The sequence below is a fragment of the Mustela erminea genome, chromosome 11 (genome assembly GCF_009829155.1).
Source record: "Mustela erminea isolate mMusErm1 chromosome 11, mMusErm1.Pri, whole genome shotgun sequence".
Lineage (NCBI taxonomy): Eukaryota > Metazoa > Chordata > Mammalia > Carnivora > Mustelidae > Mustela > Mustela erminea.
The window spans coordinates 7100512-7114278 of NC_045624.1; the positions used below are offsets into that span (position 1 = coordinate 7100512).

Consider the following 13767-nt stretch of genomic DNA (forward strand, 5'->3'; position numbering starts at 1 on the left):
ATAGCTGCATGAACAAGCATTATCACACACTCACTTAGTTCCTGTTTTTTTTTCTTTTTCTTTTAAAACCTCTGTTCCTGCCATAGAGGCCCTTTCTCCTCCCTCATTCCCTTTTCTCTATTACATAAGGCATTTAAGTATCCAACCATTTATTGAGCTACTTCTCCTGTAAGCTCCTGTATGCATTGGAATATTTTTTTTCCTGTTCATCTGCCTTTTATCAGGGTTTTTTTTTTTTAGGTGGGGGAGGGGCAGAAGGTGAGACAGAGAGAGACAGAATCCCAAGCTGGGTGTGGAGCCTGACTTGGGGCTCAATCTCATGACCCTGAGATCCTGACCTGAGCCGAAAGTGGAGTCAGATGCTTAATCAACTGAGCCACCCAGGTTCCCTTGCATTTTATCAGTTTAATTTGCAGCCCCCCAGAAGCGGAACATAAGAGAATAGAGGAAAGGTTCTTTCTCTCCGACACTATTAAGTAACCTTCCCTTTTCTCAGTCTTTCTCTGTTCCCTGTTCAGCCCTCCACCCCCATTCTCTCTCATTTTCTTAAAAGAAAAAAAAAATCCAATCATGTTATCTAAATAAACTTTCTGCCTCATAGTTCATAAGCTGTTTTCTGTCCCTTTATTAAAGTTCATGGGGCAGACACACATACTCCTTTATAAGCACTCCCCCCATATGGAAATGGCTGGAGAGGAGGTCGATGCGGCAGCTGGTCAACCCCAGGTGAGGACTCTCCCCAAATCAAGGGTCAATTCTCTGCAAATGGACCTTATGGGGACCGTGCAACAGTAATATCTGGGGTATAGGTATTTGATTTAAACATTGACGGGCACCTGGGCGGCTCAGTTGGTTAAGCATCTTGCCTTTGCCTCAGGTCATGATCTCAGGGTCCTGGGATCGAGCCCCGCCTCTGGCTCCCTGCTCAGCGGGGAGTCTGCTCTCCCTCTCCCTCTGCCCCTCCCCCTGCACTCATGGTCTCTCTCAAATATATAAATAAAATCTTAAAAAACAAAACAAAACACTGAATAATCACAGAAATGTTCCCTACATACATTTTCACTCTATCAGTCACAAGAATGAAGCTGTCCCATGTAAAGCATGATTAAAAAAAAGACAAATGAACCCAAATGTCTAGCCCTACAACTGTATCTCTCAGACCATAAAGCAAATACTTTGCCTATGAAGGCCCAGTGGATGGGAACATGCATTGACTCAGAGTAGCATCTAGAGGCTTTGGAAACTGGTTTCTTGGCAGCTGCCGGAGACCACACACGCTCTCGGCCTCATACGGGGGTACGTGGAACAGCGAAAGAACTTCTGCTCCTCAAAGATGGCGGGTTGTCTTGGTCCGCTCTGGCCCCTGGAGGAATTCATCTGTTCCTCTGTAGCTGACATATGTCTTCTCTCAGCCTCTATCTTCCCTCCCACTTTTCTACTTTCGGCATCAGGAACGCTTTCCTTTGTTCAAGGCGGCCCAGGAGGAGAAGCCAGCCCTGTGTAATCCTAACAACACTCATGAAAGAGAATTCTTTCTAAGTACGCTTGGCACACAGCAGCCCTCATCATGTTCTAGGAATGCATGTGTGAGCAGCAAAGAGGACTGTTTAGTCTGTAAATTGGCTCTTCTGACAATGGGGCAATTTTGGTTCTCTCGAAGCTTTGCAGAGCTTTGTAGCACAGATCCTGGCAAGCAGTCACAATGACAAGTGCTGCCCCAGAGCTGATAAGCTCTGAGGATGGGCTGCAGTGTGTGGAAGGCAACCAGATGCACGACGGTCACATGGTGCACTGTGATGGGTCAGATGCTAGGCTGGGGGAGAACTTGGGACCTTGACCGGACATTGAAGTGACAGGGCATCGCGTCTAACATCATAATAACTGCACCGCTAATATTACTGCTGCTGAACTTTTTCAAAGCGTGCTACCTGCCTATAACCAGGCTGACGGCCTTTAGTACATCATCCCACATAGAATTCTGGGAACTGGGTCTTCTTACCTCCATTAAAAAAAAAAAAGATTTTATCTATTTCAGCGGAAGAGCACGCGCATGAGCAGGGGGAGTGGCGGAGGGAGAGGAGGAAGCAGGTTCCCGCTGAATAAGGAGCCCGATGCGGGACTCGATCCCAGGACCCTGAGATCAAGACCTGAGCTGAAGGCAGACCCTCAGCTGACTGAGCCACCCAGGTGCCCCAGGTGCCTTCTCTCCACTTTACTCACAAGGAGACTGAGGAACGAGGTCAGGAAACATGCCCATGTTTAAGCTGCTGTTGAGACGGCGACAGTGCTGAAGCCACATCGCCTCCCCCGTCCTCCTCCTGTGGTCAGCGTTAGCAACATCACAGGTTGACGCATGGACTGTTGGACTTAGAGGCCATGTACAGATCACACCCTACCCCCCACCACAGGGGAGACAATGCAGAGGCTCGGAGAGGTCCCCCAACTGGCCCAAGGTCAGGTTGGCTCTCTATCACGTCATGGCACGCTGAGTAGCTCCCAACTAATTTTGTAGCCAAGAGTCGTGGCCTTTCATTGTAGGCCTGTGCTTTCCAATCACACGTCTTACCACCTACCTCAAGGACTGACTCTGCAGAGTCCCGTAAGCTTAAATGCACCTCGGAGAATCTGGAAGCCCATGAGATTATTCACGTACATACAGGGCGGGGAGAAGGAGCTTTGTGTTGCTTTGGATAAATCTTTCCTGGGCGCCTGCGTGGCTCAGTTGGTTTAGCATCTGAGTCTCGGTTTCAGCTCAGGTCCTGATCTTGGGGTCGTTAAGACTGAGACTCACACAGGACTCTGTGCTCACCACAGAGCTGCCTTAGGTCTCTCTCTTCCTCTCCCTCTGCCCACCCTCTCCCTCTTAAGTAATTAAATCTTAAAAAACAAACAAACAAACAAACAAAGCAAACAAACAAAAAAAACCCTTTCCCCTGACAGTAGACCTGGGATGTAGAGCTGCAGTGAGTGTCATAAGGGCAACAGCGAACAAGTGACGGTCCAGGTTGTCCCAAAGTCACACTGCAGAGGTCCATTTAGGCATCTCTTAATTTTGCTTAAATGAGGAAGAGTCAGCGGTTTCCATGTTCTTTACCTTTGCCTTATGTCCTTCTGGCTCCGAGCCAGGCTGACAGTTGTAACTTTTGAGCACGTGGTACGTGCTGAGCACTCCTGGGCTCACACGTTCCCTCGTGTTCTTAGTCCTCCAAAATCCTAACGCCCTTACCCGTCCTGTTGCTAAGCCCATTTTACAGATGATGTAACTGAGGTTTAAAGAAATAAAGGAACCTGGCCAACATGGCCTTACCTGAATCCAGGTGATCTAGGTGCCAGGGGTCGGTGGCGGACGACATGGGGGAGAGGGTCAGCGGGGAGGCTCCGCAGTTGGACTCCACCAGCTCGCCCTGGATGTGCACGTGGGCGGAGGCGTTCGTCTGCCTCAAGGCCGCCTTGAGAGGCGCAATCTGGTTGAACTGGACCCTGGAGAGGCACCCAGTGAATCCCGGGGTGTTGTATTTGTGAATCTCTTGGTCGATCTTCCCTGTTTCTAAAAGATAAAAAAAGAGAGAGAATAGAAGTTTTCTCCCACTCTCTGCGTTGCGGCTGTAACATAGTCTCGACTTCGAGCGCCAACGTCCAACTCTCACTCCAGGTTTCAGTTTAAGATGTTCTATTCTCTCAGATGAAATATTAACGACTCGATAAGGCTGAGGGCTGGAGACTTGGCTGCAAACGAAGCTCCATGTTACTAGAGAACGTGTGGGGTGAGGAGAATATGACTCTATTTGTTACAATAAAACGCACACTTACAAAGACCTTCCCAACACCCACCGTATTGCTGAAACCAACCACATTCACTGGCTTCTGATCGATCTTTCTCCTTCTCTTTTCCCTCTTACACATACTGAACAAGGGCCCCTCCTGGTAAATTATGGTTCCATTTTGTACCTCATTCTCACTGTCTTCTTCAGAATTCTTTATTAAAAAGAAAAATAAGAGAGAGAGAGTTTCATAGCCTGTAACGACGCATTTCCCTTCTTCAGCAGCCAATCCCCACGCAAGCCTGAGGTTTGCAGGATCCCAGCTAGGATCTGCTGGATGTTCTGGAAGTCAGGAAACCGTCCCAACTCAATCACAAAGACACCTGCGCATGGAAGAATCGCTGCCTCCCCCGCCAGTCCGAGTGCGATGTTTCCTGAACTAACATTCAGATCCGGGTAGTCTGAAGAGAGGCATCGCTAATGCGCTGTTTCAATTAATAGAACCACGCACGGTCTTACCAGTTAGCTCAGTAAAAGCCGTGTCTTTTTGGCCCTCTGTCCTGAGTTTTACAATCTGTGCAGCAGAAATGAACGTCGAGGGAGTCCTAGACCTTTCCGACGGGCGGTTCTCACAAGTGCGGCTCCTGCACCAGCAGCATCAGCATCACCTGGGAACTTGTTAGGAATGGGGTGGGGGGGTTTGGCAGTCTGTGCTTCCACAAGCCCTCCAGGTGACTCTGGGGCCCGCTAAGGCTGGCGAACCAGGGGCACAGGCACTGATCCTGCAGCAAATGGCCCTTCAGAGAAGAGCACGGCAACCGTGTTCTGGACGGGGCATGATGCCAATGACGACTGTCTTCTGACACGATGACTGTCCTTTAAAACCAAGCACAGGGCGCCTGGGTGGCTCAGCGGGGTAAGCCTCTGTCTTTGGCTAGGGTCATGGTCTCAGGGTCTCAGGGTCCTGGGATCAAGTCCTGCATCGGGCTCTCTGCTCAGCAGGCAGTCTGCTTCCCCCTCTCTCTCTGCCTGCCTCTCTGCCTACTTGTGATCTCCGTCTGTCAAATGGATAAATAAAATCTTAAAAAACAAACAAATAAACAAACACCAAGGACAAGGGGCACCTGGGTGACTCAGTCAGTCAAGCATCTGCCTTCAGCTCATTTCATGACCCCAGGGTCTGGGATCGAGTCCTGTGTTGGGCTCCCTGCTCAGCAGGGAGTCTGCTTCTCCCTCTCACTCTGCCTCTCCCCCAACTTGGGCTCTTTCTCTCTCTCTATCGCTCTCTCTAATAAATAAATAAAATCTTTAAAAAAGCGCCAAAGACAAGGATGTGAGATATTTACCCTTCCACTTGAACTGTGAAAAACAGAGACTTTGGGAAACAGAAGGCTACTTACTTTAAAATTTGAAATCCAAGCAGATGATGTTTCTTACTGGGGAAAGAACTCAGGTGAAGTATTCTATAAAAAATTATCCCCATTAAGGAAAGAATAAATCAGTAGAGAAGGGAGCTTTCAGGCCTTGGGGGCAGAAGTGGATGTGTTAATTATTCATCATAGTAAAGAATCAGTTCAGTGACTGACCTGTACTAGCCCGATGTGAATTTTGGCAAACAAAAGAGATGGGCAGCAGGGAATGGTAATGCTGGGGATTCCAACCGGGGCTTACTCAGCCAAGTACAGAAAGAAATTTTAATTAAACATTCTCCATAGTTTTCTCCCTTAGTAAATTTCAGTCTGACCTTGAGCTAGAGCATGGTCCAATTAGGAAGGGGACTCAGAATGCACTTGTGACTACACAAAACATCCCACAGTCACAATGTCTCCTTGATGGCCAGGAAGAGGCTCTGGTCCCACTGACTCCTCGAGGGCTGTTCTCTTCCCCCTCCCCTCCCTCCTCAATAATGGCTGGATTACGGAATGAATGAATTCACTGATTCACTGAAGGAATGCATACAAGTCAGTGATTCGTTCTTTGTCTCCTGGTCTCTTATCGGAATTCCTTGTTCTTGGTTCACCAACTTGCCTTCCATGCAAAGAGTTGGTACAGTTGGTTTCTGTCCCCTCCTTCTGGTGATCTGCCTTCCTTTGAAACACCTCAGGGTGCGCTGTCCCTGGAGACTCAGGGTGAACTCTTTGTTGCCAGGGTGGGAAGGAAGACCTCAGCTCCGGGCTTTCCCAAGCTCCTATCTGGCTCACATCTGTGGTCAAGGAACCAAAACAAGCAGCTTCTTGGGGTCAGGAGACTGGGAACAACCTCAGCTCTATCTATTGCTTCTCGTGCATAAATGGAGAATTCTTTTTAGCCTGTCCAGCTTTGGAATAGGGCTCATGAAGAATTTTGGGGCTGGGAGCTACTGCCATCTGGTGGGACTTCAGCTCAGCTCACTTCACTACAATTCAATCAATTCAATTCAATTCAATTCAATTCAATTCAATTCAATTCAATGCATGTACTCACTGCCTGGCAGCAGTAGCAAGAAGATGGAGACAAATCCAGAAATTTACCTGAAGTAGCTCACAGTCTAGCTGGGGAAACAAGCTTGCAAACAACCAAGTACAAACACTGTACAATGGCAACAGTTAACGTTTACTGAACCTTTAAAACTAGAGGCTTTATACAAATTAGACATTTAGTACCCAGAACAACCCTACGGGAAAGGGAGCGTTATTATCCCTTTGGAAGGTATGGGGAAACTGGGGCTTATGGTTTCCAGCCCTTGGCTAGTGAGGCTGGCCTGACTGGTGCCAGGGCCCCTGGAGCACTGTGATTTTTCCAAGCTGAGAGACAAACCATTGTATTCAGCGAGATGATCAAAGTCTATGGTAAGGGCGCCTGGGTGGCTCAGTGGGTTAAGCCACTGCCTTCAGCTCAGGACATGATCTCAGGGTCCTGGGATTGAGTCCCGCATCGGGCTCTCTGCTCAGCAGGGAGCCTGCTTCCCTTCCTCTCTCTCTGCCTACTTGTGATCTCTCTCTGTCCAATAAATAAATAAAATCTTTTTTTTTTTTTTTTTTAAAGTCTATGGTAAACCTGGGGAGCAAGTTTGTGGGGTTCTGGAGAGCAGCTTAGGAGATAGAGGTGGTTTTTTGTTCTGTTTTGTTTGGTGGTAAGGACACTTTTAACATAAAATCTACCCTCCTAACACAATGATTAAGCACGTGATACAATATTGCTAATTCAAGGCACAGGGCTGTGTAGCAGATCTCTAATACTCCACTGGCCTAAGTGAAAACTGTGTCCTCCACCAACAGCCCGCAGCCCTGGCAGCTGTGGTTCTACTCTCTGCTTCTGTGAGTTCGACTAGTTTCTATTCCTGATGTAAGTGGGACCATGTATTTCTTCCACATCTGGCTCATTTCGTTCGGCATCATGTCCTCCAAGTTCATGCAGGCTGCAGCACGTGGCAGGAGTCCCTTCTTCTGAAGAGTGATTCTCCATCGTGCGGATAGACGTTCAGCTTGTTTGCAAGTTTCTGCGGTCGTGCATCATGCTGCGACGAACACGGAGTGCACATCTCTCTTCAAGATCCCGATTTCAGCCCTTTCGGGTCTATACGCATCTGGGAATGAGACTGAATCACACGGTCTAATTTTAATTTTGGGGGTGGGGGGAATTTTCCACATGGTGTTCCATAGTGGCTGGACCCGTCTCCATTTCCATCAACTTCTCCACCTCTTCACCAATACTTAGGTCGTGTAGAACTAGGTCTTGAGAGTAAAAGGAAAGAGAACCCCAGGTTGAGTCTGCTATGAGGTCAGTTATGTTCTGGGGCTGGTGGGCGTCTGATGGAGTCAGAGCTCAGGGCCAGATTGGGAAGAGCCTCGAATGCCATGTTAAGATGTTTGTATTTAAGGAGGAAACTCAAAGATGTTGTGGCTTCAGAGGACTGTGATGGGAAGTGTTAGAAAGATAATTCTAGTGGCAGCATAGCACCTGCTCTGTGCAAGTGGTCACCCGAGCTCCCCCCCTCCGACCCTCCACCCCAGCCGGCCCCTGCAATCTCCCTGAGCTAACACAGGCACATGGCTTTCTGACCTTTACGTAGGGCAAGCTTCCCTATCACACGTGGGACATGAACAGTTTCAAAGCCAGAGCGATCTGAGGGTTCCCCGCTTAACGTGGGGTTCCCGTTTCTTAAAGACGTGTCCTTTTCTGAATGTCTTCCTCTGGGATGACAGACGCAAGGCAGATGGCTAGAGGTGGGCTCCAGGAAGGGGATTCAGATGGTGGGAAGGAGCAGGGGTCCCCAGGTGCAGGCCCGAGGGGGCTGTGAGCACTGGTGGACATGTCAGCTGGGTGGGCGGGGGCTGGAGGCTGGGCGGCAAGCAGCAGCCCTGGGGGTGAACTTCTGGTGCTTTTCCCTCTCTTCAGGGCACCTACACTCTGCTCATTCTCTTCTTCGGCTTCCTCCTTCCTGTATTTTCTCTCTGTTGGGGAAAATCCCCAGTGTTTCAACTGTTGTTGTTTTCTTAAAAGGCGATGGATCACAGAAACAAGAGTTCTGATGCCCAGGAGAGTGGGACAACATTTCCACATCCAGGTGGTGCTCCAAATCTAGTTGATGTTGGCTGAGACCCACTCCCTGGGTGGGGTGGAGACCACAGTCCGAGCCGTGGGATCACAGCAGGAAGAGCTGCTCTACGGGGGAGGTACTGTGTTTAGTACGTGCCGTATGTCCTGAAGCCTCCCAACCACCACTGGAACGAGACAGGACTATCCCCACTTCACAGATGAGAAAGCTGAGGCATAGAGACATTAAGGCTTTGCTAATAAATGGTAACTTAAGGTTTCATGGAAAAAAGCAGAGAAATCAAGTGTTTCATTCTCAATTTCTCTCTCAAAAAACAGACTGTATTATGTTGTTTTTATGTTCACTTGTATTTTGGCATTTCCAGTCAGGAACTCTATAGAAATGTCATAGTGAGGTTAAAAAAATTTTTAAATGGCTATTAGAGACTGCCCCCCCCCCCTTAAACAACTTTATTTATTTATTTGAGAGAGAAGCAGAGAGAGCACAAGCAGGGGTAGGGGCAGAGGGAGAAGGAAAAGCAGCTTCCCACTGAGCAGGACCTGGGGCTGGATCCCAGGACCCTGAGATCATGACCTGAGCTGAAGGCAGATGCTTAACCACCTGAGCCACCCAGCTGCCCCTAGAGACTGCTTTAAGACCATGTGTCATTAGTGACTCAGCCAGTAATAAAGTTTTAAAAGATGCCACGAACTGACGTCCCGGCGTTGCCAGCCTCAGTGAAAGCACCAGCCAAGTTCTGCCGATGCCCGTCTGGACATCCGTCCGTCGTAGGGACATCCGCCCACGATAGTATCGCTCTTGCTTTAGTGTGTTGGAGCTCATTCCAGGTAAACTGTGTTAATCTGTAAAATTAACTGAATGGCTTTTGGACTGAAATAAAATATTACAGCACAACTTACTGTAAGAAACTAATTTCTGCTTAGAGACGTCTTGGCTGAGATGTCACGCGGGGGGAGACCTGCTCGAAGAATGCCGGTTTTAGAAATGCAGTACAGTCGCTTCTGAAATTAAATTCTAAGCTGTCCTTAGTACACTAATACCACACCTTCACAATGATGTGGGTCACAGCAAATCGCCCACTTAAAATAGGATACAATTCCAGGTGCGACCTTACAATGAAATGTGAAGGGTGATACTTTTCAGGAGGCTGTGAATACCTCTGCAATGCATTAGCCGGCTTTCTGGCTCCGGCTTTTCGCCGCTGAATACCAACTGCCTGGCAGGAGTGCTGTGAGATGGGAGAGGAGAAAGGGCACTGCACAAGCCACCCCTGGCCGCCCCCCCCCCAACCAGCTCCCCGAACACATATCCTTGCTGGGGTCCGTGCACATGCACGGGGAATCCAGAAGCCCTCAACAGAGATTTCTCATTTACCTTAGAGACTATTTAAGCTCATCGGGATATTGTTCTTGGGCCACCCATGGGATCCATCCATCAGCTAATTTTTGGTTTTGTTTTGTACGTCTTAGAAATTCCTATCAAGATTCTGGCGGCGGGGGGGGGGATTGTGATACGAGATATCGCTATAAACTTCAATTCTTTACTGTCTATGAAAGAGAGCCGAAAGATCTTAGAATGTCCGTGGGACCCAATTTAAAACTTGTGACAAGGCTCTCTTGGGTGCCTGTCACCACGTTAGGGGCTGGGGAGTCACCTTTTAAGAATCTGTGGGAAGGAGCCGGGTTCCAGGCCCCAAGCTCACCTGTCCTCTGCAGAGACTCAGCTGTGCCGCACCATGGAGGGGCAGCCACCACTCCGGTCCCCACCTCTGTTCCCCGGGGACTATTCCTACTGGTGACATGGGGGGTGCCCCTAGGTCGTTCTCAGACTGGACATTAGAGAACATGTGATCGCGGGGAGAGGAAGTTTTCTTCTCCTTCTCTTTTAATTCTTCACAAAGAAGGTATCAGGTTGGCTCAGTTTGGGACTGGACTGTCTTGCTTACCACCCTGACGCTTGCCAGTTTCGCTTTTTAACAGCCGACCTCAGACCTGATCGCTCCAGCAGACAACAGCACCGACTTCCCCACTATTCCCGTGTTGTGTGTTTTTACCACTCGCGTATCGCTACAGCAGGTGATACCGGCATTTCATTTTATGGTGTATTGCAAGATTTCCTTATAACATGCTCTCCTTTGAACATAAATTTATTTACGTGAAAACGGTGAGTCCATTTCAAGAACAACATTAAGTAGAGGCACCTGGGTGGCTCAGTCAGTTAAGCGTCTGCCTTTGGCTCAGGTCACGATCTGGGGTCTTGGGATCGAGTCCTGTACGGGGCTCCTTGCTCAGCAGGGAGCCTGCTTCTCCCTCTCCTGCTCCCCCTGCTTGTGCTCGCTCTCTTTCTCTCATTTCCCCGGAAATGGGAAAAAATGTAAACAGAAAAGGCAAAAAAATGGTGCCGTTGGCTCTCCAATTACTGCTCTTTGGAGAATATGGCTATGGAGAGACTTGGTGCCCCTCTGCACCCCTTAATTGTTGGCCTTATCACCTCTGTTCTACTCACATGAAGTCTAGTCTCTTCCACTGTCCGTGCTGAGTTCCTGTGATTATCCACACTTCAGGACGTCAGAGATCCCCAGGCTCTCAACAAGTGAGCTCCAGATGGCTTCCCCCCAGTTCTGCCCAGAGCTCAAACCACGTGGCCCAGCTGTGCTCGTTCCCTTCCAGATGGGCCGGAAACCTGAATTCGTGCCTCCACTAGATTTTCGGTTTCCTTGAGAGCGGGACTGAATGTTACTTATCTTTGTGTTCCTCCCGATGTCAGAGCCTCTGCCCAAAGGAGTCAGCCAGGGATTACAGGCGTGACTCAAACCGTGACCACACGCCAGACAGTCTGTCGTGCACACTTGGGTTGGTGGGATAGGAACCAACACCAGAGAGACGGAGGCAGAGCAAAGTTCACTGTGGGCCAAAGTTTATCAGCTTCAGTAGGTGCAGAATGTGGATTTGAGCGGAAGGAAAAGTAGCAAATCTAGATCTAATACAGCTTTATATTTTTATATACATTTTATATTTACATACACATTTTAAAATATTTATATATAAAGGTCTTTATATAGACTTTAAAATATTTATATATGTGTTTATTTCTAGTACGATCACCTGGAAATCCATCCCACTGAAAGTGCACTCGTCTTTGAAAATACAATCGTCTTGCTGTTACCACGCCAGTTGTTTACTGAATGTTGAACAGTCATTACCATTCGAACCCTCCACCAGCCTCAAGGATGAAGTAGTGGTTACATGGGACCTAAAGGAACAAATTGGCCGTGGGTGTGAAATCACTGCCTGCATGAAGTTTTAAATAATTCTTGGACGATCAGACTGCAATAAGACTGGGGAGAAGTCTGAACGCTACACGCTGGGAACCACGACCAGGGTGTGGCTGGGCGGGCGGCCATCCTACACTGCGACTCTCAAGGTTAGGGCTGAGCATCTGGGTCTCAACTAACAGCACAGCTGAATGCAGGTTAATTATGTTGGATACAATTGTCCCATTTGGTTACAGTCGGATGGACGGAAGCCTGAACAGGTCAGTGGGATAGATTAACGAGAAATAACCACAACCAAAAGAAATTCAAAAAAGATGGGCGAGAAAGGCAACAAGAAAGCCAAGAGCATTCAGCTGAAAAAGCAACACAAAGCCACATACACCCCATTCTCCGTTTTAACACGATCACATGATCAACATTAGGCAGGGCGCTGAAATGCAGGCATCCAAGTTCAGCATCAGCCCTCTGCTCTCAGGGGCTCAATTTTTTGATCAGTGACGTTTTCCTGACCAGTTGCCTTTCAAAAGGGGCACAGCGAGAATTAAATCCATGGACATAACTGATGTATAGAATTATGTACTGTGACATTTTATTAATCCCCGAGAGAAAGACACTAATGAAATTCCATTGTATTTATTGTATGCTTTTCTCTCTTCCAGAGGAAGGCGGGACTAAAATCCGCAGGTGTAATTCAAATAGCTCTTGACCTGTGACACGCGCTAACTCAGTTATGAAGAGGCAATAACTGAGGGGAGGAGCAGCCTCTTCTCTTACATTGCAAATCTCTAAGGATTAGTAAAACAAGATTGAATTTTCTCCCCTAGCAATAATAATAAAAAGCAATAATAATAAAAGGAAATGTCCTAACATGAAGACGTTAGCTTACGTTATTTTGCAAAACGATTAAGTGTTATGTTTTTTGTTTTTTTTTTTAAAGATTGTATCTAGTTATTTGACAGAGAAAGATCACAAGCAGGCAGAGAGAGAGGAGGAAGCAGGCTCCCTGCTAAGCAGAGAGCCCGATGCAGGACTCGATCCCAGGACCCTGAGATCATGACCTGAGCTGAAGGCAGAAGCTTTAACCCACTGAGCCACTCAGGTGCCCCAAGTGTTACGTTTTTATTTGTAGAAACTTATTACAGTCCCTGAACTTTGGGGGAATGTATATATAGGTTGGATTTGTCATTCCCTACCTTAAAATCTAGTCTGGGAACTACAAACTTGCTGGGTAGGATAACGCAGTGTGATTATGAAACAAAGGGAAGACAGGATCCCTGAGCTGTTTCCAAAAACACCTGACATTTGGCACCATGCAGAACACACACGTCTGAAAGATAAATTTTCCACCTTCTCCTGAATGTTTCAAGTTGTCAGACATGAGGTAGAAAGCCTGGTGCCCCCTTCCTGCAGCCTGGGGTGCCCTGCTGCACAGCGTGATTTTCCAGGTCTAAAAATAACAGGTTTTGCTGACAGTAACAAGACCTTTCAGAAAACTGGATGTTCCTGTCAGTCAAACCACGTTGGGTGCTGTGGTTGACTTCACTAGAAAGGCAGGTCTGATTTTACCTCTCACAATCTTAGTAAATATCAGCTAAGTGTCCTAGCTCTTTGCCACTAGAGAACAGAACACGAATGCATTTCCCACAAGTTGGAAGTGAACAGACCTGCCTCTTACTCACTGGGTTTTACTCCATGTTTGCTTTTGCATTTTAACTTGTTGGCAGCAGAAACAGAATCCTATGTACGAAATTACCAAACCGAAAAATAATTTCTTCTGTGTGCACTCTGCCTCTGCTAAAACTTTTTTTTTTGGGGGGTGGTTTTGGAAAGCCCTATTACACTGTAGCCAAAACCATAAGGAGAGTGAGTTTTAGCTTTTAAGTTTTTCCTTAATGCCTCTCTAAACCACTGCCGAGTGTTCCAGCCAGCTAGGTCGGGGTCCTGTGAGGCTAACTCCCTGGGGGGCAGGGGACTGAGGGCAAGGGGAAAAGGAGGGAACTGACTTCCTCTGCCACAAACAACAGAAGCAGAGGCTAGGAAAAGTGTGTTAGCAAATTTTTGTATTTCCAGATTAGGTCAAATAGAATGATTCAGTAAAATACTCCTTTGTTCTCCCTTGTATTGTAATTTCTTCCCCAGGGGGCGTCTAAAGCTGTCTTACCCAAGAGAGGAAAAATCCTTTGAGGGCTAAGATT

At 47.7% G+C, this 13767-nt stretch overlaps 1 protein-coding gene across 1 annotated transcript in view; it reads right to left on the reverse strand.

The window, feature by feature from the left end:
- The window catches only part of CNTNAP2 (contactin associated protein 2), a 1944007-nt gene that overhangs the window by 24353 nt on the left and 1905887 nt on the right, over positions 1-13767 (reverse strand). Inside the window, exon 22 of the mRNA XM_032304549.1 lies at positions 3308-3547. Coding sequence (XP_032160440.1) covers positions 3308-3547 — 240 coding nt within the window. The remainder of the gene's footprint in view (positions 1-3307; positions 3548-13767) is intronic.